Source organism: Xyrauchen texanus, chromosome 7 (assembly GCF_025860055.1).
Source record: "Xyrauchen texanus isolate HMW12.3.18 chromosome 7, RBS_HiC_50CHRs, whole genome shotgun sequence".
Classification (NCBI taxonomy): domain Eukaryota; kingdom Metazoa; phylum Chordata; class Actinopteri; order Cypriniformes; family Catostomidae; genus Xyrauchen; species Xyrauchen texanus.
The window spans coordinates 43,350,230-43,373,970 of NC_068282.1; the positions used below are offsets into that span (position 1 = coordinate 43,350,230).

Here is a 23,741-nt window from a genome sequence, read left to right on the forward strand (position 1 = left end):
CAGCTTATGAAAACCCCAAATTCAGAATCTCAGAAAATTAGAATATTGTGAAAAGGTTCTGTATTGTAGGCTCAAAGTGTCACACTCTAATCAGCTAAACACCTGCAAAGGGTTCCTGAGCCTTTAAATGGTCTCTCAGTCTGGTTCAGTTGAATTCACAATCATGGGGAAGACTGCTGACCTGACAGTTGTGCAGAAAACCATCATTGACACCTTCCACAAGGAGGGAAAGCCTCAAAAGGTAATTGCAAAAGAAGTTGGATGTTCTCAAAGTGCTGTATCAAAGCACATTAATAGAAAGTTAAGTGGAAGGGAAAAGTGTGGAAGAAAAAGGTGCACAAGCAGCAGGGATGACCGTAGCCTGGAGAGGATTGTCAGGAAAAGGCCATTCAAATGTGTGGGGAGCTTCACAAGGAGTGGACTGAGGCTGGAGTTACTGCATCAAGAGCCACCACACACAGACGGGTCCTGGACATGGGCTTCAAATGTCGTATTCCTCTTGTCAAGCCGCTCCTGAACAACAAACAACGTCTGTTTTCTGATGAGAGCAAATTTTGCATCTCATTTGGAAACCAAGGTCCCAGAGTCTGGAGGAAGAATGGAGAGGCACACAATCCAAGATGCTTGAAGTCCAGTGTGAAGTTTCCACAGTCTGTGTTGGTTTGGGGAGCCATGTCATCGGCTGGTGTTGGTCCACTGTGCTTTATTAAGTCCAGAGTCAACGCAGCCGTCTACCGGGACATTTTAGAGCACTTCATGCATACCTTCAGCAGACAAGCTTTATGGAGATGCTGACTTCATTTTCCAGCAGGACTTGGCACCTGCCCACACTGCCAAAAGTACCAAAACCTGGTTCAATGACCATGGTATTACTGTGCTTGATTGGCCAGCAAACTCGCCTGACCTGAACCCCATAGAGAATCTATGGGGCATTGCCAAGAGAAAGATGAGAGACATGAGACCAAACAATGCAGAAGAGCTGAAGGCCGCTATTGAAGCATCTTGGTCTTCCATAACACCTCAGCAGTGCCACAGGCTGATAGCATCCATGCCACGCCGCATTGAGGCAGTAATTAATGCAAAAGGGGCCCAAACCAAGTACTGAGTACATATGCATGATTATACTTTTCAGAGGGCCGACATTTCTGTATTTAAAATCCTTTTTTTTATTGATTTCATGTAATATTCTAATTTTCTGAGATTCTGAATTTGGGGTTTTCATAAGCTGTAAGCTATAATCATCAAAATGATATCAAATAAAGGCTTGAAATATCTTACTTTGCTTGTAATGAGTCTATATAATATATTAGTTTCACCTTTTAAGTTGAATTACTGAAATTAATGAACTTTTGCATGATATTCTAATTTTTCGAGTTTCACCTGTAAAATAATTTTTATAGAAATTTTACCACTCTTATTTTTTATCAAGAAAATAAACATATATTTGTTTTCTCTCTTGTAAGACATTTTATATTAGGGCACAAATCTTATTCTTAATTTTTTTTCTGTAAAAATATTTTAAAAAAATCCTTAAAGCAATATACATTTTTATCTTGTTTTAGAAGAAACACTGCATAAGATATTTCAGCTGTGTATTTTGTCTTACTGTACTGGCAGAGTTTTTAATAGTCAAGAGTTTATCGATTGTACTATCCAGTCTTTTCGATTTAAATAATAAATTGCTTCAGTAAATTGAAGTCTTCGGACTTGAATGAACTTTATGAGATTTTAATATCTAGTTCGCACAGCGCCCCCTGTGTGCAGCTTACTATTTCCCAATTAAATATACAGAAACCCGCTACATATGTGTAATTATCTAACTTATATATTATCGACACAAAACCACCAAAACAGAGTCATTGCATCTGCCTCTTATAGCTATCAAACGTTCATGGGTTATTTGTCATTTAGAACAATCCTGATAGGCCTACAACAACAATGCAAATACATGGCATATGGTGTATTTTCCACCATTAATGAAGACATCCCTGAAGAAAAATGTATCCAAAGTTTAGTTTTATTGTATTAGTTGTAAAATAGACCCATATGATGGTTTGTACTACAAAAACAAGATTGTGTCAATCTCAAACCTCTGGCCTCCTCTCCCACATAAACCTTTTGACATTGTCTAAGATAACAATCCAGGAGCAAAAAGCGAGCAGGAAAAAAAAAACATTTCAAATTATGACTAAACCAAATATCAATGAACAAATTCAACTAAAACCCAAAAATGAGTCCGATCCAGAATTGTTCTACAGCTACTTCCCATTCCCATTAATTACAGAATGCCTCAAAAGCTCCTAAAATCCTCAAGTTCATGCCCAGTTGTGAGCTAAATTTTCATTCTAGGCTCTATTGCTTTGTAGAAGTAGAGAAAGTGATTTGTTTGCCCTTGAGAAGTGGAAGATATAGACCTCTTCATTCGGTTTAGGCATTTCAGAGGGTCAAGAGAAGTAGCTTTAGTGTATTTTGGAACACTTCCTTTACTGAACCCCTAATAAAACTTGCTTTCTATTACCTTGAGTGATAACATCTTGAAATTTGTTGGGGAGATTTCCCTGTATCATCAACAGAAGCTTAATGAGAAGACATTCAATAAGCAAAAGAGGAAGTGGGTGGGTAAGGGAACGAGAAGCATTTAAAACATGTTCTTCAGATGAAAACACAGCATAACACGAATAGAGAGGGATGGCAGTTTGAGTGAAGAGTGTTTTTTATGTTCCTGTATCTTCACAATAATGGTGTGCAGGAATACTATGCAGAGTTCCAATTCGATACCCCTGTAAAACATGAACTTCTCTACCATTTGAATTAAGAAGTACTTTTCAGCTGAGGAAGATTTCATTTTTTTTTAGTGGTTTCTCAGGGTTGAAACTTAAAAATTAGCTTTTCCAATGTCCAGCCAAAGCATATGATATCATTGTCAACATTACATGTTTGTGAAAAACGCAACTCTACAAAAGAATTGCGAAGCTTTTTAATTACATTTTGCAAAAGGCATTACGCTGCAGTTGAAATGTAAATTGAGTGCTTGAAAAGAGTAAATAGATTCATTATGAAAGTACAAATTTGTTGCACTCGCTTGGGAGTCCAATTCTAAATGACACATTTCTCCATGACAGGAGGGAAAAAATCTGTTAAACACACATGTTTTTAACAGACTTGAGATCAAAGACTTGATGATGAAGAGGTTAAAACTGTGGGGCAAGACTGAAATTTTTGACATTTTTGCTCTTTGAAGGGTTTTGTGAGAATGTGGAGTCGAGTTGCTTCTATTTGGCTGCAACCTCTATCTCAGCTGGTTGGCCTGTAGCATTCTCTGCAGTTTTGGAGGCCTATAAAACAGAATATAATAGACAGAAAAGGGGTTTAAAGGGATAGTTCACCCAAAAATGAAAATTCTGTAATTATTGACTCACCCTTGTGAAATTATAAACCTGTATGACTTTCTTCTGTGGAACTCAAGGAGATGCTAAGCCGAAAGAATACTTCGGTTTTGACGCAAACGCATAACGTGTGCTTACAGTCGAACGTGAGCCAGTCAAAGTATACTTCATTTTACTGTGCGCACATGCACAGGCGGTTGGGCGCATACGTGCAATGACTTCTACGAGATACTGGACTCTTTCTCCTCAGGAGTTGACACAGAGATGTCTTTATATTCTTGGGACTCAAGTTATACAAATACAGGTATCTTCTGACCCCCTCACAGACAAGCTCTTGACTTGCACATCTAATGTTGCCGTTTCCACATTAGTTTCTATTGTTTATCAGTGATTACATCTTCTAGTGCTTCTTCGTGAGTGCAATGGCTCAAATTACTGCAAATAATTACAGGCGCATGCACACTCTGTGCACTCAAAGCACATGCACAATAAAAAAAAATAAAAAAAAGATTGGACTGCATGCGTTCAGTGCTCGAGCACTCTGCAGATGACAAAAATTGCTGACCGAAGTATACTTTGGGCTTTAGGCAGAAGGTTCACACTGATCTTTTACATGCAATGAAAGTGATTGTGGATGGACTTTGTTGGGCACCAAAAATGTCAAAGCTCCATAAAAAGGCCATATGACTCATGCACAATATTTAAAGGAATAGTTCACTCAAATATGAAAATTCTCTTGTCATTTACTCAGCCTCATGTCATTCGATGTGAATGAATTTCCTTCTTCAGAGAATGGTGGCCAGAAATGTTAAGGTCCAAAAAAGCACAAATGCAACATAAAAGTATAAATCCATATTCTTTAGAAATGATATGATAGGTGTGGATGAGAAAAAGATTATCATTTAAGTTTTTACTATAAATTCTCCCCCCTGCCCAGTAGGTGGCAATATGCACAAATAATCGCCAAAAACAAAAAGCGGGATAATGTGGAAGTGAAAGAGGAGATTTATAGTAAAAAAAGGACTACAATATTGATCTGTTTCTTACCCACACCTATCATATCACTTCTGAAGACATGGATTGAACCACTGGAGTCATATGGATTACATTTATGCTGCCTTTATATGCTTTTTGGACCTTCAAATTCTTGTCAACATATATTTATGAATCTACGAAGCTGAGATATTCTTCTAAATATCTTTGTGTTCAGTAGAAGAAAAATTCATACACATCTGGGATGGCATGAGGGTGAGTAAATGATGAAAGAATTTACTTTTATTAAATTTTTGGATTAACTATCCCTTTAAAGCCTTCTGAAACGCTAAAATAGCATAACAACTTGCATTTTAGTCTCTTCCTCTCACAAAGCTACTGTATGGCTTAAGTTGACTTGAAATACTGCATAAATTGTATGGACTACTTTTATGGAAGATTAATGGTGCTTTTTGTGTCACTTATGGAGCTTGACAGCATCGGTACCCACTTTCATGTTATGGAAAATTAATTTGATGTATTTTGTGTTACGAATTCATCAATTCAATTCATAATTTTCCTCAAAATTCTACAAACAATACCCCATAATGACGACGTGACAGAAGTTTGATTGAAATCTTTGCAAATTTATTACAAATAAAAAACGGAAAGAAAAAAAGAAAAAAGAAAAAAAAGTTCAGAAGTATTCACAATACATTGTTGAATCACCTTTGGCACCAATTACAGCCTCAAGTCTTTGTGTATGAGGCTACAAACTTGAAACACCTATTTTTAGGCAGTTTCTCCCATTCTTCTTTGCAGGACCTCTCAAGCTCAATCAGCTTGAATGGGGAGTGTCAGTGCACAGCCATTTTCAGATCTCTCCAGAGATGTTCAATCGGGTTCAAGTCTGGGCTCTGACTGGGCCACTCCAGGACATTCACAGAGTTGTCCTGTAGCCACTTCCTTTGTTATCTTGGCTGTGCACTTAGGGTCATTGTCCTGTTGGAAGATTAACCTTCGACCTCTGAGGTCCAGAGCACTCTGGAGCAGGTTTTCATCAAGGATGTCTCTGACTACTCGATCCTGACTAGTCTCCCAGTTCCTGCTGCTGAAAAACATCCCCACAGCATGATGCTGCCACCACCATGCTTCACTGTAGGGATGGTATTGGCCAGGTGATGAGCGGTGCCTGGTTTCCTCTAGACATGACGCTTGCCATTCAGGCCAAAGAGTTCAATCTTTGTTTCATCAGACCAGAGGATTTTGTTTCTCATGGTCAGAGTCCTTCAAGTGCCTTTTGGTAAACTCCAGATGGGCTGTCATGTGCCTTTTACTGAGGAGTGGCTTCCGTCTGGCCACTCTACCATACAGGCCTGATTGGTGGAGTGCTGCAGAGATGGTTGTTCTTCTGGAAGGTTCTCTGCTCTCCACAGAGAAACGCTGGAGCTCTGTCAGTGTGACCATCGGGTTCTTGGTCACCTCCCTGACTAAGGCCCTTCTTCCCCGATCGCTCAGTTTGGCCGGGCAGCCAGCTTATGAAGAGTCCTGGTGGTTCCAAACTTCTTCCATTTATGGATGGAGGCCACTGTGCTCATTGGGACCTTCAATGCTGCAGAAATGTTTCTGTACCGTTCCCCAGATCTGTGCCTCAATATAATCCTGTCTCGGAGGTCTACAGGGAATTCCTTGGACTTCAATTCCTTGGTGAATGCCTTTCCAAATCACGTAAAATCAACTGAATTTACCACAGGTGGACTCAAATCAAGTTGTAGAAACATCTCAAGGATGATCAGTGTAAAAGGGATGCACCTGAGCTCAATTTTGAGTGTCATGGCAAAGGCTGTGAATACTTATGTACATGTGATTTTTTTCATTTTTTATTTTTAATATATTTGTAAATATTTCAAACAAACGTCTTTCACATTGTCATTATGGGGTATTGTTTGTAGAATTTTGAGGAAAATAATGAATTTAATCCATTTTGGAATAAGGCTGTAACATATCAAAATGTGGAAAAAGAAGCGCTGTGAAAAACAAACCATGTCTTACCTTCTTTTTCTTCTTCTTCTGTGCTTTGCGACTTGCAGAACTCTGTATCAGAGACTGTAATAGAAAAGGACAGAGAGGAGACCAAAGCATTAAAGTTAGGAAACAATTTTTATTTATTTATATAGAACATATATGGGTCTATCATACCTTGAGTTCAGGATCCTGTACATCATGTTCAGACTTGTACAGTTCTGCTTCAAATGGTCCACAGGTGATTCTTAAAGGCCCATTGGCCATCAGCAGCACTGTGAACTTAAACTGAGCCACAAACTCACCTAAACAAAGAGGAAAAACAGGCAGAAAGAGGATTTTATCCATTAATCAGGTAAATAAGAGGTCAATGCAGAAAAAAAATGGGTCAATGAGAAGACTCACCTTCTTTCTCATTTAGTACGCTAAAAGGCTGCAGTAGCTCATGTTTGGCACACTCCACAACTCCCAAACGAGCTTTTCCTTCATCCTCAAATGCCCTGCAAGACAATTATTTAAAAATAATTATTTCTAATTCTCTTAACATTAAAATGTCTTAAAAGTAGAGAAAACAATCACATGCATCTAGTGCAAATGTAAATAAAACAGCTGCTTCCTTCAGAAATTAATATAATATCTATGTAAATTAGGCTCACTATACAGGGCTCAAGATTAAAAAAAAAGCCATTGTCTCCTAAACTGAAACATTGAGCCAAATGGCTGTTTTTAGTCGGCAAATCACAGAATTGTTCAAATTTGATTGCTGTTCAGAAATGAGATAGAAAGCCGAAAAAAGGAAGACATTAATCGAAGGTTTAATAAACAGTATATTGTTGAGAAGATAAGTTTGGATTATCTTTTGTCTCATAAATGTTCACACCCCTTTCATAATTTATACAAATATAAGAGATATTTTTTATTTCATACTGCCCTTCAGAATCTACATTACAGATATTTACATAAAGTATAGTATGCATATATTAGTGTGTCGTCTTGAGCATAAATGAATGTTTGCACCTTTTGTAATAGTTGTGTATGAGTTCCTCAATTATCTTGTGTCAAAAGTGTGATATATATATATATATAAAGTTCCTTTTCAGGACAGTATTATAGAAGACAATTCTAAAAATACAAATAACTTTACAGATCTTTATTGTAAAGTGTTTAAACAACGTTTTCCATGCTTGTTCAATGAACCATAAACAATTAATGAACATGCACCTGTGGAACGGTCATCAAGACAGCTTACAGACGGTAGGCAATTAAGGTCACAATTATAAAAACTTGGGACACTAAGAGACCTTTCTACTGACTCCAAAAACACCAAAAGTAAGATGCTCAGGGTCCCTGCTAATCTGCATGAACGTGCCTAAGGCATGCTGCATGGAGGCATGTGGACTGTAGATGTGGCCAGGGCAATAAATTGCAATATCTGTACAGTGAGATGCCCAAGACAGCACGACAGGGAGAAAGGAAGAACACTGGATCATCCTCGCAGTGGAAGACCACGTGTAACAAACCTGCACAGGGTTCACACCTATGGGACAGGTACAGGATGGCAACAACAACTGCCCAAGTTACATCAGGAACGCACAATCGCAATCAGTGCTCAGACTGTCCGCAACAGGCTGAGAGAGGCTGGACTGAGGTCTTGTAGGCCTGTTGTAAAGGTTTGTACACACTGCCAGCAACATCGCGCGCGTGACAGCGACTCCATGCCATTCATTTTCAACGAGAGCACAGCGACTTCCGGCGACACCAGCTGTCGCGACCATTGGCGACTAGATGTGGGCGTGTCCAGCAACACGACAAAGTTGAGACAAGTTCAACTTTATTCAAATGAAGAGCGACTAACGGAAGCGACAGCCAATAGGAGAGAAGACAGGAGAGCTCACGTGATCCTTCTCCCTCTCTCTCTCTCAGCTCCTGCCGTAACGGAAAGATGGATGAAAGGCTAATTCTTGCTGTTAGCAATTTTCCAGTGCTCTATGATATGTCTCTTCCCATGTACAAGGACATTTTTAAGAAAAATACTGCATGGAAAGGTGTATCTGAGATAGCAGGGATTTTGTGGACCCAGACAGACCGGCATTTGCATTTTCGCCACAGATAAACAGCCGCTATGGCAAACAGCACGCCTTGTTTCTCATTCATCTTTGATATAAAGCATTTTATGTACTGATTCCATTTATATTTAGTCTTTTCCCTCCAAAATGTTTGTTTTTAGTGGCAAGAAAAGAGATTCGCTGTCAACAGCAATGGAATGACATCCGTGAATGTCATTTAGAAACGTTAATAGGCAACCAGTAGTGGGAACGCCCACTAGCGACTTCACCGCCAGCCACTGGCGACCTGCAGTGTTTCTCAACTGGTCTATTCAGACTGGGTTGTGGACAGTAGGGAAAGAACAATGCCATGGTTCTCCCATTGAAGATATTTCGGTGGCCGCCTAAGTGATAGACTATTTAGGACTGCCGATGCAGATTTAATGATAATCTCGCAAACAGCTAAATGCTTCTCATCTACACATTCGCACGAGTGTAAGCTTGTGATAATGATCTGCTCTTCTCTCTGGCGCACGCGTGCAACAACTGGGCTTCCTTCGATATTGCGGAGTGCAGACCTCAAAACTGATGTTACCAATTTCAATTCTAGTGACTTTTCTAGTTTAAAGCATTACAGAGGAAGTTAAGTCGAACCACTCAAACAGTAGGCAGCCCTGACATACAAAACAGCACTGAGGAGGAAAAGAGCAACACTAAGCTATGCGCCAAAAACAATTATAATTACACACAATCACCTTTACAAATTAGTTTCAGGATTTTACATGAGTAAAAGTAATTGTTATATTGTGACATGATGTAATGGTTTCACATGAAATAATTTAAAAAGGTAGAATCTATTAGACATCATTTTATATCAACAGTGGCAGATTTATTTTTCATAAATACTATAACTTTTTATTATTATTACCATTATTTAAGACTAGCTACACTGACCTAACCATGGTAATGAGGAGCCTTTCCTTCTGTGTAATATGTGTATAAATATGTAATATTAGTTAACAAATGGGATAATAATGGGCTCATATAAGTAAATATGCTCTTCAATTTTTAAAAGAGTGAGAGACAACTTCCTGTAGATTTTGTTGTTGACATCAACAACAAAAATAATGTCACTTGATGCATGTCCTTGTCCTGGAAAACCATGAACAAAACTATGCAACATAAAAGAAAAGAAACCCAGGATACATTAAATACAGGTTATGTTTAATCTATGGCAGGTCGACACTTGATTTCCAATGTAAAATCTGTCCTGAAGCAAAACCAGTTGAGAACCACTGAGATAAAGTTACAGACAGGAGCAGTCTGACTGTGCTGTCGTGCATCTACAGTATATATTAACTGTTAATAATCATATAGGACATTACTTTAAAAGCTCACACAGCTGATGTTATTTTTCATTGAGTAGTTAATTTAACATGCTATGATAACATGTAAACTAACATGCTTTTGTTATACAACACGTTAATAGTTACATGCTATTTCTTTCATGTTTATAATTCAGTTTATTATTATAATTCTGTTAGTTTTCTTATTTTTTTCTATTTCAAAAGGGTGACTTTTTTTTTTTTTAAACATACTTCAATAAAAAAAAAAATGGTTTCAAGTTTCAATTATAATAGTGTTTGCTCAAAAATAAATACATAAAATAACCCTTCTGTTTTCACTGATAATAGTAATTGTGTAATACCGTAAACGTGATATTTTCCGAGACTGTTGTCGTACCGTGAAAATCTCATACTGTTGCAACTCTAATCAGAAGGTCAGAAGTATTTAGTAGCATTTCCTTTAAATTGTTTAACTTGGGTCAAATGTTTTGGGTAGCCTTCCACAAGATTCTCACAATAAGTTGCGGGAATATTTGCCCATTCCTTCAGACAGAACCGGTGTAGCTGAGTCAGGTTTATAGGCCTCCATGTTCGCACATGCTTTTTCAGTTCTGCCCTCAAAATTCAAATCAGATTGAGGTCAGAGCTTTGTGATGGCCACTCCAATATTTTGACTTTGTTGTTCTTAAGCCATTTGTCATAACTTTGTAGGTATGCTTGGGGTCACTGTCCATTTGCGACCAAGCTTTAACTTCCTTGTTTTGAGCTGTGGCTTCAATATATCCACATAATTTGCCTTCCTCATGATGCAATCTTTTTTGTGAACTGCACCAGTCCCTCCTGCAGCAAAGCACCCCCACAACATGATGCTGCCACCCCCATGCTTCATAGTTGGGATGGTGTTCTTCAGCTTGCAAGGCTCTCCCTTTATCCCCCAAACATAACGATAAACATTAAGGCCAAACAGTTAAATTTTTGTTTCATCAGACCAGAGGACATTTTTCCAAAAAGTAAGATCTTTGTCCCCATGTGAACTTGAAACCTGTAGGCTGGCTTATGGTGGACTATTGTTTGTACAGATGAACCTTAAGGCGTTTGGAAATTGCTCCCAATGATGAACCAGACTTGTGGAGGTCCACACATTTTTATACAATTAATAGTATACAATTTATACATGTAAAGTTTTGGTAATGCAACCTTTGTCAGGCAAATTTAAAAGTATAGATTGGCCAATGGAAAATAGCTATAAAGAAAAAATAAGTGGCAACCTAACCTTTCTACCATAGAAAGATAAAAGGGGGAATAAACCTCCAAGTGGCCATTACAAAAAACCATAAGCTAAATTTACAATGTTGAGTAGACATAAAAAACAACTTAATTCATTTGTTGCCCTTGTAGTCTTGGGTATGTGAGAAAAACATCTAGATAACTTAACACAATAGTGAACCTTAAAAGTTAAATTAGACAAAAGATATGAATCATCCAGTTGCAGTTCATTTAAATCATTTGAAACTGTGGCATTTCTACGTCAGCATTGGGAAAATGTGAAACAAAACAGCTGCTACCAAGTATTAGCAGAAGGGTCGCGTCGTGCAATAAAAAACAAATCAAGAAACAGATGTACGTTGTAGGGGAGGCAGGACATTTTTTCTTCATTTATTTGATGCAGATCGCTGATGAAACAAACTAAACACTGACAACTGTAAATACCCCCATAGACCTTATATTAGAGATGCAAAGTCCTTTGGATTTATACTCTCCAAACATTAGCACCAATGGGTCTTGATGATGAACTTCCTTTTAATGTTTTGCAGTGAGGATGAAATTCAGATGTGTTTTGTAAATGCAATGTTGTTTAATGCATTGTTGTCTGTATGAAGAAGTGTTGTAATAAAGTAATATTCCAGGTTCAATAATAGTGAAGCTCAATTAATTGTCTTTTTTGGATGTCCAGTAGGAGGTGTATTCCTCTGTTGTTTGTCTATGTTATAATGTTTAGTTTGTCACCTTTTTTCTGATAGTCACTGGCCATGACTGTTGGTAACTATTTTTAATTGGCTACTCTATATTATACCTGTGTAGGTTTTTATATACCTGACAAAGGTCACATGACCGAAAAGTTGTATTAATAAACTGTATACTATTTGCAAGCAGCAGCAAATTTCGGACCAGTTGATGTTGTCACTACATTTTACGTATTTTGTTAATGTACATGTGTTTTTATGTCATGCAAACTTAAACCTTAGGCTTTCTTTGATGTAAATTGTTAAACGTTGTTATGAATTCAGATCATCTAAATATGTCATCAAGGAAAGTTATCTAGTTGGATAACATACATGAGGTTGTCAAAATTGAGAATGACACGTGAATGTTTTGCACCATAAGCCATTGTTTACCAGCATATGAATTCATAACAATACAGTTAAATTATAGTTGTATAATTTCCAGCTATTATGGCAAATTAAAAAAATAACAAACGTTTTGTATATTTAAAAAACACAAAATTCAAATAAAAAGTAATTAAATGTATGAAAATTATAGATTTTTTTTTTTACATAAAATATGTTGCTAAAATTAAAATGTATAATTTTTTTTAAACAAAAAATTGGTTTGTAAATGAAAATCCTTATCATATCAACAAAGACATGTGTGCTACGATGGAAGCTCGACAATATAGCTTCAATCTTGTCTATTGCTTAATGAAATGGCAAAGAATATAAACGGACAGGAAACTGGAGGAAACCGTGTAAGCTACCTGAGAGTGAAAGGCATAGTGTCGAAACGTCTTTCCACTTCACTGAAGAACATTCTGGAGGTCTTCATCTTCAGTCCATACTGCTTATTGGGGTCCCGTTTATAGATGGTTGTCCTTTGGCCTCCATCTCTTGCCTAAAAGAGAGTTTGAAAAAAGCAGGGGCCACATAAACATTTTGTTCATAGGCATAATGCTTAGTCTCCATCATGGTAGACGTATGTATACCACTCCTATGAGTCTATTGAGACAATCGGATTATATAAAAGCAGAATAGATATTATTCATGAGTGTGGGAACATCATTTACCTTCCCCTCTCCTGTGCTGATCAACACATCCACGGCATACACTTCATGAACCTCAAACTCTGCCTTCTCATGGTCCTTCCTGTTATGAGACAAACAAACCACCAGTCAAGGCCTTGATATGAAGGTTTATTCTAAAGAATTCTCAAAAACAATTTGAATTAAGCAATGCTCCATATGTTCGATAATGTAGTACAATAAATACTAGAGGTGGGTGCATTAGTCACAACTGTATTTTGAAAGATTAGGAATCATATATATATATATATATATATATATATATATAGCAAAATGTCAAGAAGTCATGACGCAAAAACCAGTGACATTTAATGATGATTTTCAACGCTGTTATAGACTTCAGTAATGATTTCATTTGAAAGTGAATAACAACTTGGGGAATTTTCACACCTAGCTCGTTTGGAGTATTTGTTTTGGGAATCTGGTGTGTTTTCTCCCTCAGTTCAGCTCATTTAGGCATACACTGGCAGCCAAAAGTTTGGAATAATGTAAAGATTTTGCTCTAATGGAAAGAAATTGGTACTTTTATTCACCAAAGTGGCATTCAACTGATCACAAAGTATAGTCAGGACATTAATAACGTGAAAAATGGCAATTACAATTTATTTTATTTTTTTCAGAACTTCTTACATTACTTCTCATAAAAAAATCCTCAAGGTGCAGCAATGACAGCTTTGCAGATCCTTGGCATTCTAGCTGTCAGTTTGTCCAGATACTCATTTCACCCCACACTTCCTGTAGCACTTGCCATAGATGTGGCTGTCTTGTTGGGCACTTCTAATGCACCTTACAGTCTAGCTGATCCCATAAATGCTCAATGGGGTTAAGATCCTTCACACTCTTTTCCAATTATCTGTTGTCCAATGTCTGTTTCTTTGCCCACTCTAACCTTTCCTTTTTCCGTTTCAAAAGTGGCTTTTTCTTTGCAATTCTTCCCATAAGGCCTGCACCCCTGAGTCTTTACTGTTGTACATGAAACTGGTGTTGAGCGGGTAGAATTCAATGAAGCTGTCAGCTGAGGACATGTGAGGTGTCTATTTCTCAAACTAGAGACTCTGATGTACTTATCCTCTTGTTTAGTTGTACATCTGGTCTTCCACATCTCTTTCTGTCCTTGTTAGAGCCAGTTGTCCTTTGTCTTTGAATGTAGTGTACACCTTTGTATGATATCTTCAGTTTCTTGGCAATTTCAAGCAATGTATAGCCTCAAAACAATGATTCACTGATGAGTTACTAGAGAAAGCGGTTTCTATTTTTGCAATTTTTGATCTAATATTGATCTTAAGACATACCAGTCTATTGCATACTGTGGACATTCAAAAACAAACAATGTTAAGGTTTATTTAACAAACCAAATAGCTTTCAACTGTGTTTGATATAAATGGCAAGTAATTTTCTAGTACCAAATTAGCAATTTAGCATGATAACTCAAGGATAAGGTGTTGGAGTGATGACTGCTGGAAATGGGGCCTGTTTAGAAATAATGACTTTTTTCAAATAGTGATGGTGCTGTTTTTTTACATCAGTAATGTTCTGACTATACTTTGTGATCAGTTAAATGCCACTTTGTTGAATTAAAGCACCAATTTCCTTCCGAAACAGCAAAATCTGTACATTATTCCAAACTTTTGGCCACCAGTGTATGTGAACATGGAAATTGCACTCTGATCGGTCAATGAACACAGGAGCGGTTCACATGTGGTGAGAATGCAGTCTGATCCAAAGGACCAACGAACCAAACAATATCCCTATAAAAACCAGAAGCATAAAACCCTCTGCTGAGAAGAAATTTGTCGTTCAGCACATCATGCAATTCATAATCAAATTTTGCACACCTGTTCGGCCTTGCACTAATATTTGTATTAAATAGAAGTACAAAACAAACACGTAAATAACGTTAAATGTCATAGAAGTGGAGTACCAGATGATGGGGACAAGGATTTTTTTCAGGCAATTGACAACTTATATATTTTCAATTTGACTACTGGTCATGGTTCTAGCTACAAACGCAACTGAATAGCGCATCTCGAAACACTGTCACAGTGTGTTAATACCGTTCTTCTGCACCAGCAGAAGAATGTACAGTAGGTTTTTGAACCGTTAACTGATCTGACAGTCATGAAAATCATCCGGTATTTTTATTTAAGCAGTTCTGAATAAGCATACAGCACACACAGAGAGAGAGAAGAATGCAAAAAAATATTCAAAGAAATCTTTTATTCTCTATGGTTCATGACAAGAGCCCTGTGAGAGAGCAAGAAGCGGGAAGATGGGGATGTGTTTGGCTGTAGCAGTGACATCGTGCTTTTCCGAAAATAAATACATGTAATTAATTAAATGATTTAAGCAACGTATTTAATGAATTTCAACAATTCAAGCACTTTAAGCACATCTTGGTAAAAATTGCTATTTTCAAGAGTTTCCAGGACTTATATTTGAAAAAGTTAAATTCAGAGAAGAACCTTCTAAGAACCCTACATTTTGCATAACCGTGGCAAGCAATGATAAAAAAATTTGTAACGGTTGACACATTTGTACAGGTTTTTAATTTAACCGGTATATTGACATATGAGCTAAATCCCAGAGCAGTGCACAAACATGGTGACAAATATATGGGGATGTTTGCTCACATGTGACTTTTATTAACACAGATTTGGTCGGTTTTGAAACGTTGACTTTTTGAACGGAACTAAGAAAATGCACGGTTAAAACTTTTAGCGTTTCTGAACAAAGAAAATGAGCTATAGGTCTGAAAACACCCTTAAACTCATGCAACCCCGTGAACACATGTATGAAAGTTGTACTTTGGCTTTGTTAAACAAAACGCATAACTTAAATTCATTTAAACTGACTGATCTCAGTTCCGAAAACTCCAGGCTGTCAGTAAAACGTTAAACTTTCGACATAGTCATGTGACAAAACAACATGGTGCTGATCACAGCGGAGTTTGTCTTTGGGAGAAACGCCAAGAAAACTACAATTGGTAAGAAACCGAATGAAGTTTTTACATTAAAACCTGTTTGAGTCAAAAGATTAGTCTCTAGTTTCATCCAATACGCCATTTTTATTTTATTTTAGCAATTTATTGCAAAACGCCTGGCTACTAAACACATTGTACACTAATGTGCCTCTTTTCCTTTGAAATCCTATATTTACAGTGCATTTTCACATTGAGAATTAATGGGTTCATCCAAAAGCTGAAAGATTTTGCTTTCAGAGGCTTTTTATATGGAGTTAGGATGAAAATAAGGGTCATTTTGAACTTTTCTGAGACCAGTTCAGAGAAACTGCATACTGATGATTTAGTAATTCACTAAATATGGAGCAAGTGGACATCCTACAGCTTTCCAAGTCCATTCACTCCTAAAATCCGACCAAAAGTTCAGTTTCAGGCTGTAGATGATGTTTGGCAGACATGGGCCAATGGTAGTACATAGACTCAGAATTTGTTGGCAGTGATTGGATGATGCTTGCCTTTACATCAGAAATTAGCATAAATTATTCTGATTCAATGTCTGTAACATCACAAAAACATTAACAACACTCCAACAAAATCAGACTTTCTATAGCTTGGTATTATTAAAAATTTCACAACTTAGTACCGCTGTCCACATATGATGCCATCAATTTACTTTTTGCATGTTTATTAGGTGCTACTAGTTACAAATGAAAGCGAGAAGAGAGAAAATGGAAAATGCACAGCACTCACGCTCGAGTCTCAGGAGGTTAATTACGGTCTGTTCATCATGAAGTGTTTTTTTTTTTTTTACCTTCAGAAGACTTGGTTTATGACGAACAAGTCGCATGGACAACCTTTGGGTGCTTTATTATGCATCAATAATGAGTCACTATGTATTATGTATTGAATTCAGCAACACAATGTCCATTAAATTATTTCCCTTAGTGTTTCACAGAAGAAAGTCATACATGTTTAGAATGACATAAGGTAAGTAAATGATGACAGAATTTTCAGTTTAGTGTGAACTATTCTTTTCGGTGCCAAAGATTAATCTTTAGTATTATATTCTAAGTAGGAGCAACAGTAATAGTGATACCTACCTAAGCAAGCACCACTAATTACAAAACAATTAACTTGCTCTAAAAATAAATTGAGAGCCCAAGAATCAAAATTGAACCATGAGGTAAAGAATGGCATTTCAAGCCTGCTTGTCCATCTAGTTTATACCTTTGTTGATCTGTAGGGTTCTGGATAATGGTCTTCTCTCCATCAATAACATGTTGCTTTAGTTGATGGGAAAGCATTCCTATGAAAAACAAGAGTCAAATTGAATAATGGAAAATGTTTCTATGAACAATGTGAACAATACAGCCAGACATTCCTGTTGACTTCAAAAGTATTTTGGGTTGTTCACTTCCTTTCATGTCCGTCATCTGTCATATGATTAAATGTTATTAAAGCAAATGGCAGATATGAATGCAGTTTTTGTAGAAATAATGAGCATTTAATCGCAGTTTTGTTAAGTAATGAATAATGAGAATTAAGTGTACTCGGAATAGTCACACCTTAAAACATTAACTCTACAATACAAATCCTCTCTCTGGAAGGATAATGACAGTTTGTTTTTAAAGTGGTGGGGCTGTCCCAAATGAAATAAGAGATAACTTACCCTCAATTGGATTACACTTGAATGACTGGGCAATCTTGTTCCAGGCCTCAGTTACCTGTGTGTTCTGCACAGGCAAATGGGACAGAAAGAGAAGACAAAAAGGACTTTGCATGTGAGGTGATGGCAACTGGTGCGCTCCTTAACTATTTGTAAGACAAGATCAAACTCTCAACCCTTGAACAAAATATCCATTAACCTGGTTGCCAGGTTTGACGAGACGCAAAGCTGCCTCAGCACACAGGTGTGCTGCCTTGATGACATCAGCTTTCCTTCCCGTCACAGGTGCTTCCTACAAGAAATCAAACCAGTATGACTTAATTACTTAAGAAAATAACTTCAAGATGTCCAAACAGCTATTAAATTGAACTTGAACTTCTATAACTGTTGTATCAGTGTGAGAACATTTTTTGCATGTACACACCTTAGTTGCTCCTATAACAAAGCTATGGGCAACATTGGTGATGAAGCCATCCACATGTACTCCGAGATCTCTGTTGAGAAAAAAGGAGAACTTTGAGTTAAGGAAATAGAGGGAAACAGGGACAAAAGGGAGCAGGGAAAAGTTTTTTTTTACATGAAGATAGCAACAAATAGTAGCAAAATGCCTTCATAATTCTCATCATATTTCATACATTCAGAGAAACAACAGGCTCAAACGTTTGTGGAACTTCAGAAATCAGAACTGTGATAACCTTGAGCATCTTCAAAATAATACACTAATACACAGTATTTGAAGACCCCATGAAATCTAACCTAGAGTTTGGGGTTTTAAGTCCATGTCTGTTAACCCTCTCGCTAAATTATAAAAAACACTGGTCACCGATAGAACTGGCAAAATATATTGATTTTCTGATGCATTGCGATTTTCATTTGAACTATTTTGATATTGATTCTTAAATCTCAAAATCAATCTTTTACTATACGCACAGCTCTCTACAATGCGAGTATATCACTCGCATAGGAGACCAAATGTCGGGCTATGCGACTAAAAATATCTGTGATTGTGAGCCTGGGTAACTCAGCGAGCATTGACACTGACTAACACCTCTGGAGTCGTGAGTTTGAATCCAGAGTGTGCCGAGTGACTCCAGTTAGGTCTCAAGCAACCAAATAGGCACGGTTGCTAGGGAGGGTAGAGTCACCTGGTTTAACCTCCTCATGGTCACAAATAAGTGGTTCTTGCTCTCAATAGGGCATGTGGTATGTTGTGCGTGGATCGCAGAGAGTAGCATGAGCCTCCACATGCGGAGTCTCCGGTGTCATGCACAGCGAGCCACGTGATGAGATGCATGGATTGACCTTCTCAGAAGTGAAGGCAACTCAGACTTCTCCTCTGCCAACCAGATTGAGGTGAGTAACCGTGCCACCACGAGGACCTAGTAAGTAGTGGGAATTGGTCATGCCAAATTGGGGAGAAAAGGGGATTTTTTAAATATCTGTGATTAGCCACTGGCTGGTAAATGTTCAGATTTTCACTCGCAAAGAAGCTCAGCATCCTTTCAGTGCATGTTGAGGGTAAAAGTTTGGTCTGACTCGTTCCCGTGTTATAATTATTTATAACCACAAATAGCACAGAGGTAAAGAAGCCATTTGAGTCCTCTCTAGTTAACATGCGCTCATTCAAAGACGCTCTTTACAGAACTGCCGGTTTTCTTAAAGAGACAGTACCGATTTTTAGCACGTGTTCCACAAATCAATGTAAATGGTTGTAAATAGTATAAATGACACTTTAAACTAGAATGTGACTAAAATGATGAAAAACAAAAAATATAAATTTGTAAAATTCATATTTTCGTAATGTACTAAATTATAAGGTCCACAGTATAATTAACAGCAGTAGCTGGGAGAGATTTTTTCATATGTAAGCAAAACAGACATTATAACTGAAATATACCCAGATGAATTGATATAGAATTGAATCAAATCAAGAATGTCAAGAACTTGTGAATTAAAATTGAATAGAGAAATCTTTATCAATACACAGCCCTAGTCAGTGAATAAAAAGTAGCAAATCATGATATTGCCAGACAATGATAAAAACTAATAACTTTTAAAAATGGACCGGCCCCAACTTCCTGTTTCAATGGAAAACGCATCGACACAGGAAAAAGATTAACAGACAAACGATTTCATGGGGTCTTTAAAAGTGATTAAATCGCTGAATAAACATTCAATGTTAATTGCGACATTTACATGCACGTTTGCGAATCACAAAAAAACCAGGGAACAAGCAGGAAGACAGTTGGGAGAGAGACAGCACTGGGAAGTCACTAATGGAAAAAAACACTGCAGACTGGATGGGAAATTTCAGGCTGAGTAAGAGCAGGGGGAGTGACTTCAAGAAGGAGAGGAAGGAAAAGAGATGGGGAGGTTAGACAAACTTAGCCGTAAACTGGATAAGGGGTTTGCCTACATTTTGACCAAATCTCCATCTTTCAGCGTGTAGTCTGGGTCGCTCTTCAGGGGAGAGAAGTGGCAGACACAGTTATTGACTGACACGCTGGTGGGGAACGCAATGCCTGCAAGAAAGGACAACCACCAATTCTCAACAAAAAGACTTTCTGTGTAATGTACGGGGAGAGAGATATTTCAAATAAAACCTGTCTAAATATAAACGTATTGACTGTAACTAAAATGGGTTAAAGCAATGTTCCGGGTTCAATACAAGTTAAGGTTAATTGACAGCATTTGTGCCACAATGTAGATTACCCCCAAAAATGATTTAGTCTCGTCCCTTGTTTATTAAAAAATAAAATCAGTTACAGTAAGTCACTTACAATAGAAGAGAATGCAGACCATCCATAAATGCCTAAATATACACCATTTCAAAAATCCAGCCTCAAATCTTAAACATAATATGCGTTAACATTAGGTGCGATATCGCTTTATAACCTTATCTATGTATCCAATATTACAACTTTGATGTCATGATGACATCATACCCTAAAACCTACAATCCCAGTAAGCAATTTTTTCACACTTTTTACTCATGTTTTTTCAAACTAAAATCATGTCAACACCTAATGCTTACCTCTTGTGGCTATACTTTTGAAATGGTGTATGCGCTTTGAAGTTCATTTACTAGCCCCTTTCACTTCCATTGTAGGTGCCGTTCTGCAACCATGATTTTGGCTTCTTTTTTTAAATAAACGAGGGACGACTCTAAATAATTTGCTGTCGTAATAAACATTATGCCACAAATGTTGTTGACTGAGCTTTAATTGTATTTAACCTGGAACATTCCTTTACGCTACTGCCTGCAGAAGATTTATTCTGAAAGCTTCAATAGCTGGAACATCTCTCAATAAAGCATTACTTAATTTAAACCAATGCCATAGCTCAGATAATTCACTCTCTTGTACAAACCACAAGCATTTAGCTGCATTTAGATGTCATATCACTCCTCCAGACCTTCGACATCACTTTTTCCCCCTCACCTTTCTTCATGTCCTTCTCCCTCTTGAAGATCTTCCCAGTTTCTGCCATGATGAAAGCATCTCCTTTCTCACAGAGGCTTAGAACGGATACGCCTGGTGTGGCTGCCTCAATGACCACCTTCAGTGCCTCTGCAAGAGAAGACAATACAATTCATGAGAGCAAGTTGAAGCTTAGAAACTATGGAGTCATATGGATGGGAGGTATGATGATGTATACCATGAAGTGGTATGAACGCACAACCAAGATTTTGTTGTACCATTAATACTGAGGTATAACTGTGGCACAGTTACCTTGCAAATATTGTAGAAGACTTTGTTGATTACAGCAAGAATAACTTTCTTTTTACACATTGTAATGCATCACCTGTTACCACTCCAAGTAATGTTGCAATTAATTGGCGTTTTAAAGGTTTAAGTTAAAGGGATATTTCACCCAAAATTGTTAATTATCTAATCATTTACTCACCCTCATGCCATCACAGATGGGTATGACTTTCTTCTACTGAACTCAAAGATTTTAAGAATATCTCAGCTCTGAATAGTGGCCAGAAATTTTAAGGTCCAAAAAGCATATAAAGCCATCATAGAAGTAATCCATAAGACTCCAGTGGTTAAATCCATATCTTCAGAAGTGATATGGCAGGTGTGTGGGAGAAGCAGTTCAATATTGAAGTCAGTTTTTCTCCTCTTTGCCAGTAGGTGGCGATATGCAAGAATAATGCAAATCACCAAAACCAAAAGAAGCATGTGAATGTGCAGATTGATAATAAATATTGATATGTTTCTCACTCACACTGATCATATCACTTCTGATTATATGGATTAATCCACTGGAGTTTTATGGATTATTTTTAAGCTACATTTATGTGCATTTTGAAGCTTCACCTTTTTTTGCCACCATTCACTTGCATTGGACCTACAGAGCCGAGATTTTCTTCAAAAACTCTTCATTTATGTTATGCAGAAGAAAGTCAGATACATGAGGGTATGTAAATGATTAGAGAATTAAAATGTGTGGATGAACTACTCCTTTAAGCTCACTTCACAGTATTTGTGTAATAATGTTGATTACGCCAAAATTACTTCAACTCATTCCTCCTTTATAAAATAAGTGGTTACAGTGAGGGTCTTACAGTGGAAGTGAATGAGACCAGTCCATAAAAACTTGTATACAAACGGTCACAAATGTATAGCCACAACACATAAACAATATAAATGTTTACATGATTTTAATGTGATATAACTTTACACAGATAAGGTGAGTAAGAATTCTATCAAATATTACATCTTTGTTGTCATGACAATGACACCCTCCTTGTATCGGATATAACTTAACACAAATACAGTTAGCACTTTTATCATTATATCATGTTAACATGTATAATGTTTACATCTTGTACTTTGGAAACAGTATGTATTTTAATGTTTATAGACTGGCCCCATTCACTTCCATTGTAAATGCCTTTCTGATACTTATGCTTTATTTTAATTAACAACTGGAGAGTCAAAAAATAAAAATAAATAATTATTGAATTATCTCATTAATGACCACGGAAGTTTGAGTAATGTCACAAACTTTAAATTACTGAACCCTTAATGGAGTTCTATAAGTAGTGAGCTACCCTTCCAAAAATACAATTATCCAGTCACAGACACCAGCTGCCCTACACTGACAAAGTCAAAAGCCCCGTCAGCATCCCCTCAAGAGAGCTCTAGTTCATCCTGAAATAGAGATTGTACCTTGTGTCCATGTTGTTCACTACCTGTATGAACAATGCGCGATGGGTGGACAGTGACAGATAGGATGTGCAAGTTTTCTTGTCAAGTTATTGATCCACAAAAGTAGGCAAACATATTAATTTAGACAGCTCACTAATAATATATGTCATTGCATATGCCCCTACCACACTCCACAAGTGTGCACTGAAATGCACGGAGGGCTAAAGCTAGTTAGCATTACTCCAGCATGAGTCCCTCCATACAAATGAAGGACTGCAGCATATCGCACAAGGTTTATAGATAAATTTGGGGTAAAGCCATGTATGTATGCATGCATATATATATATATATATATATATATATATATATATATATAGGGATCTTATGTGGAAGCATGTAGCATAAGGCCAATACACTGGGATCTCATTCCCACGTTGCTCTCACATGGTATGAGTGAGTACAGCGTGGAGGCCCGTGACACCGACCCAGCACCTCCATCACTCAAACGTCAAACTTACGGTTGGCGATGTCACCGCCCATCTTGTACTTGGTCACGACCAAGTCCTCGGCGATGGTCTGCTCTTGCTGTTCGTCGTCGGACATCGTTCCACCGCTTCTTGATATGTCTCTGTTCCTCTATCCGATGAGCGGGGTAGCAGAAATCAGTCACGCTACTACCAGGCGGCTCATCGACCGTCGCGCTCCGCCCACGGCCTCCACACTCTGCGTGGCCACGCCTACCACGCAGCCGCGTCTACGATGTCGTCATAATAAAGACTGGCGCCAAAACCAACCGAGGCTAGTTTCCAAAAAAAAAAGGGAACAATCCCTTTTTCTATATATTATAGAAGTCTTTGATCGCTGTGAAATATTCTATAACATAATAGATACAAATGTATATTGTTTTATATATTTTACTTTATAATTAATTAATTTATTGTTTAATTTAACAAAAGATTAATTTGTCAAGGCTAAACAGCCGAAAAAGTTTTTCTCACTCTGTAAAAGTATTATGACTATAATTCCATGTAAATGTCAACTTTGTGTGAAAATGCTTTATGTGCGTGCGTCTGAAATGGGGCATTTTAGGACAAATTCTAGTTATTACTT

At 37.4% G+C, this 23,741-nt stretch overlaps 1 protein-coding gene across 1 annotated transcript; it reads right to left on the reverse strand.

The window, feature by feature from the left end:
• Positions 1-1,999: 1,999 nt before the first annotated feature.
• Positions 2,000-23,353, reverse strand: pa2g4a (proliferation-associated 2G4, a). Its single transcript, XM_052131047.1, has 13 exons — positions 23,150-23,353; positions 20,913-21,041; positions 19,889-19,994; positions 17,897-17,966; positions 17,672-17,764; positions 17,476-17,539; positions 17,034-17,112; positions 12,833-12,911; positions 12,527-12,660; positions 6,786-6,880; positions 6,558-6,685; positions 6,411-6,464; positions 2,000-3,335 (listed from the first exon to the last, which is right to left on the reverse strand). The coding sequence occupies exons 1-13, from the start codon at positions 23,232-23,234 to the stop codon at positions 3,273-3,275; spliced, it is 1,179 nt and encodes a 392-aa protein (XP_051987007.1). The 5' UTR covers positions 23,235-23,353; the 3' UTR covers positions 2,000-3,272.
• Positions 23,354-23,741: the final 388 nt, after the last annotated feature.

Coding starts and splice junctions, on each gene's coding strand:
- pa2g4a (XM_052131047.1), bottom strand. CDS start 23,234: ATGTCCGACGACGAACAGCAAGAGCAGACCATCGCCGAGGACTTGGTC. Junction 12,661..12,832: donor TCAGCACAGGAGAGGGGAAG/GTAAATGATGTT, acceptor ACTCTCTTTTAG/GCAAGAGATGGAGGCCAAAG. Junction 6,465..6,557: donor TACAGGATCCTGAACTCAAG/GTATGATAGACC, acceptor TTTCTATTACAG/TCTCTGATACAGAGTTCTGC.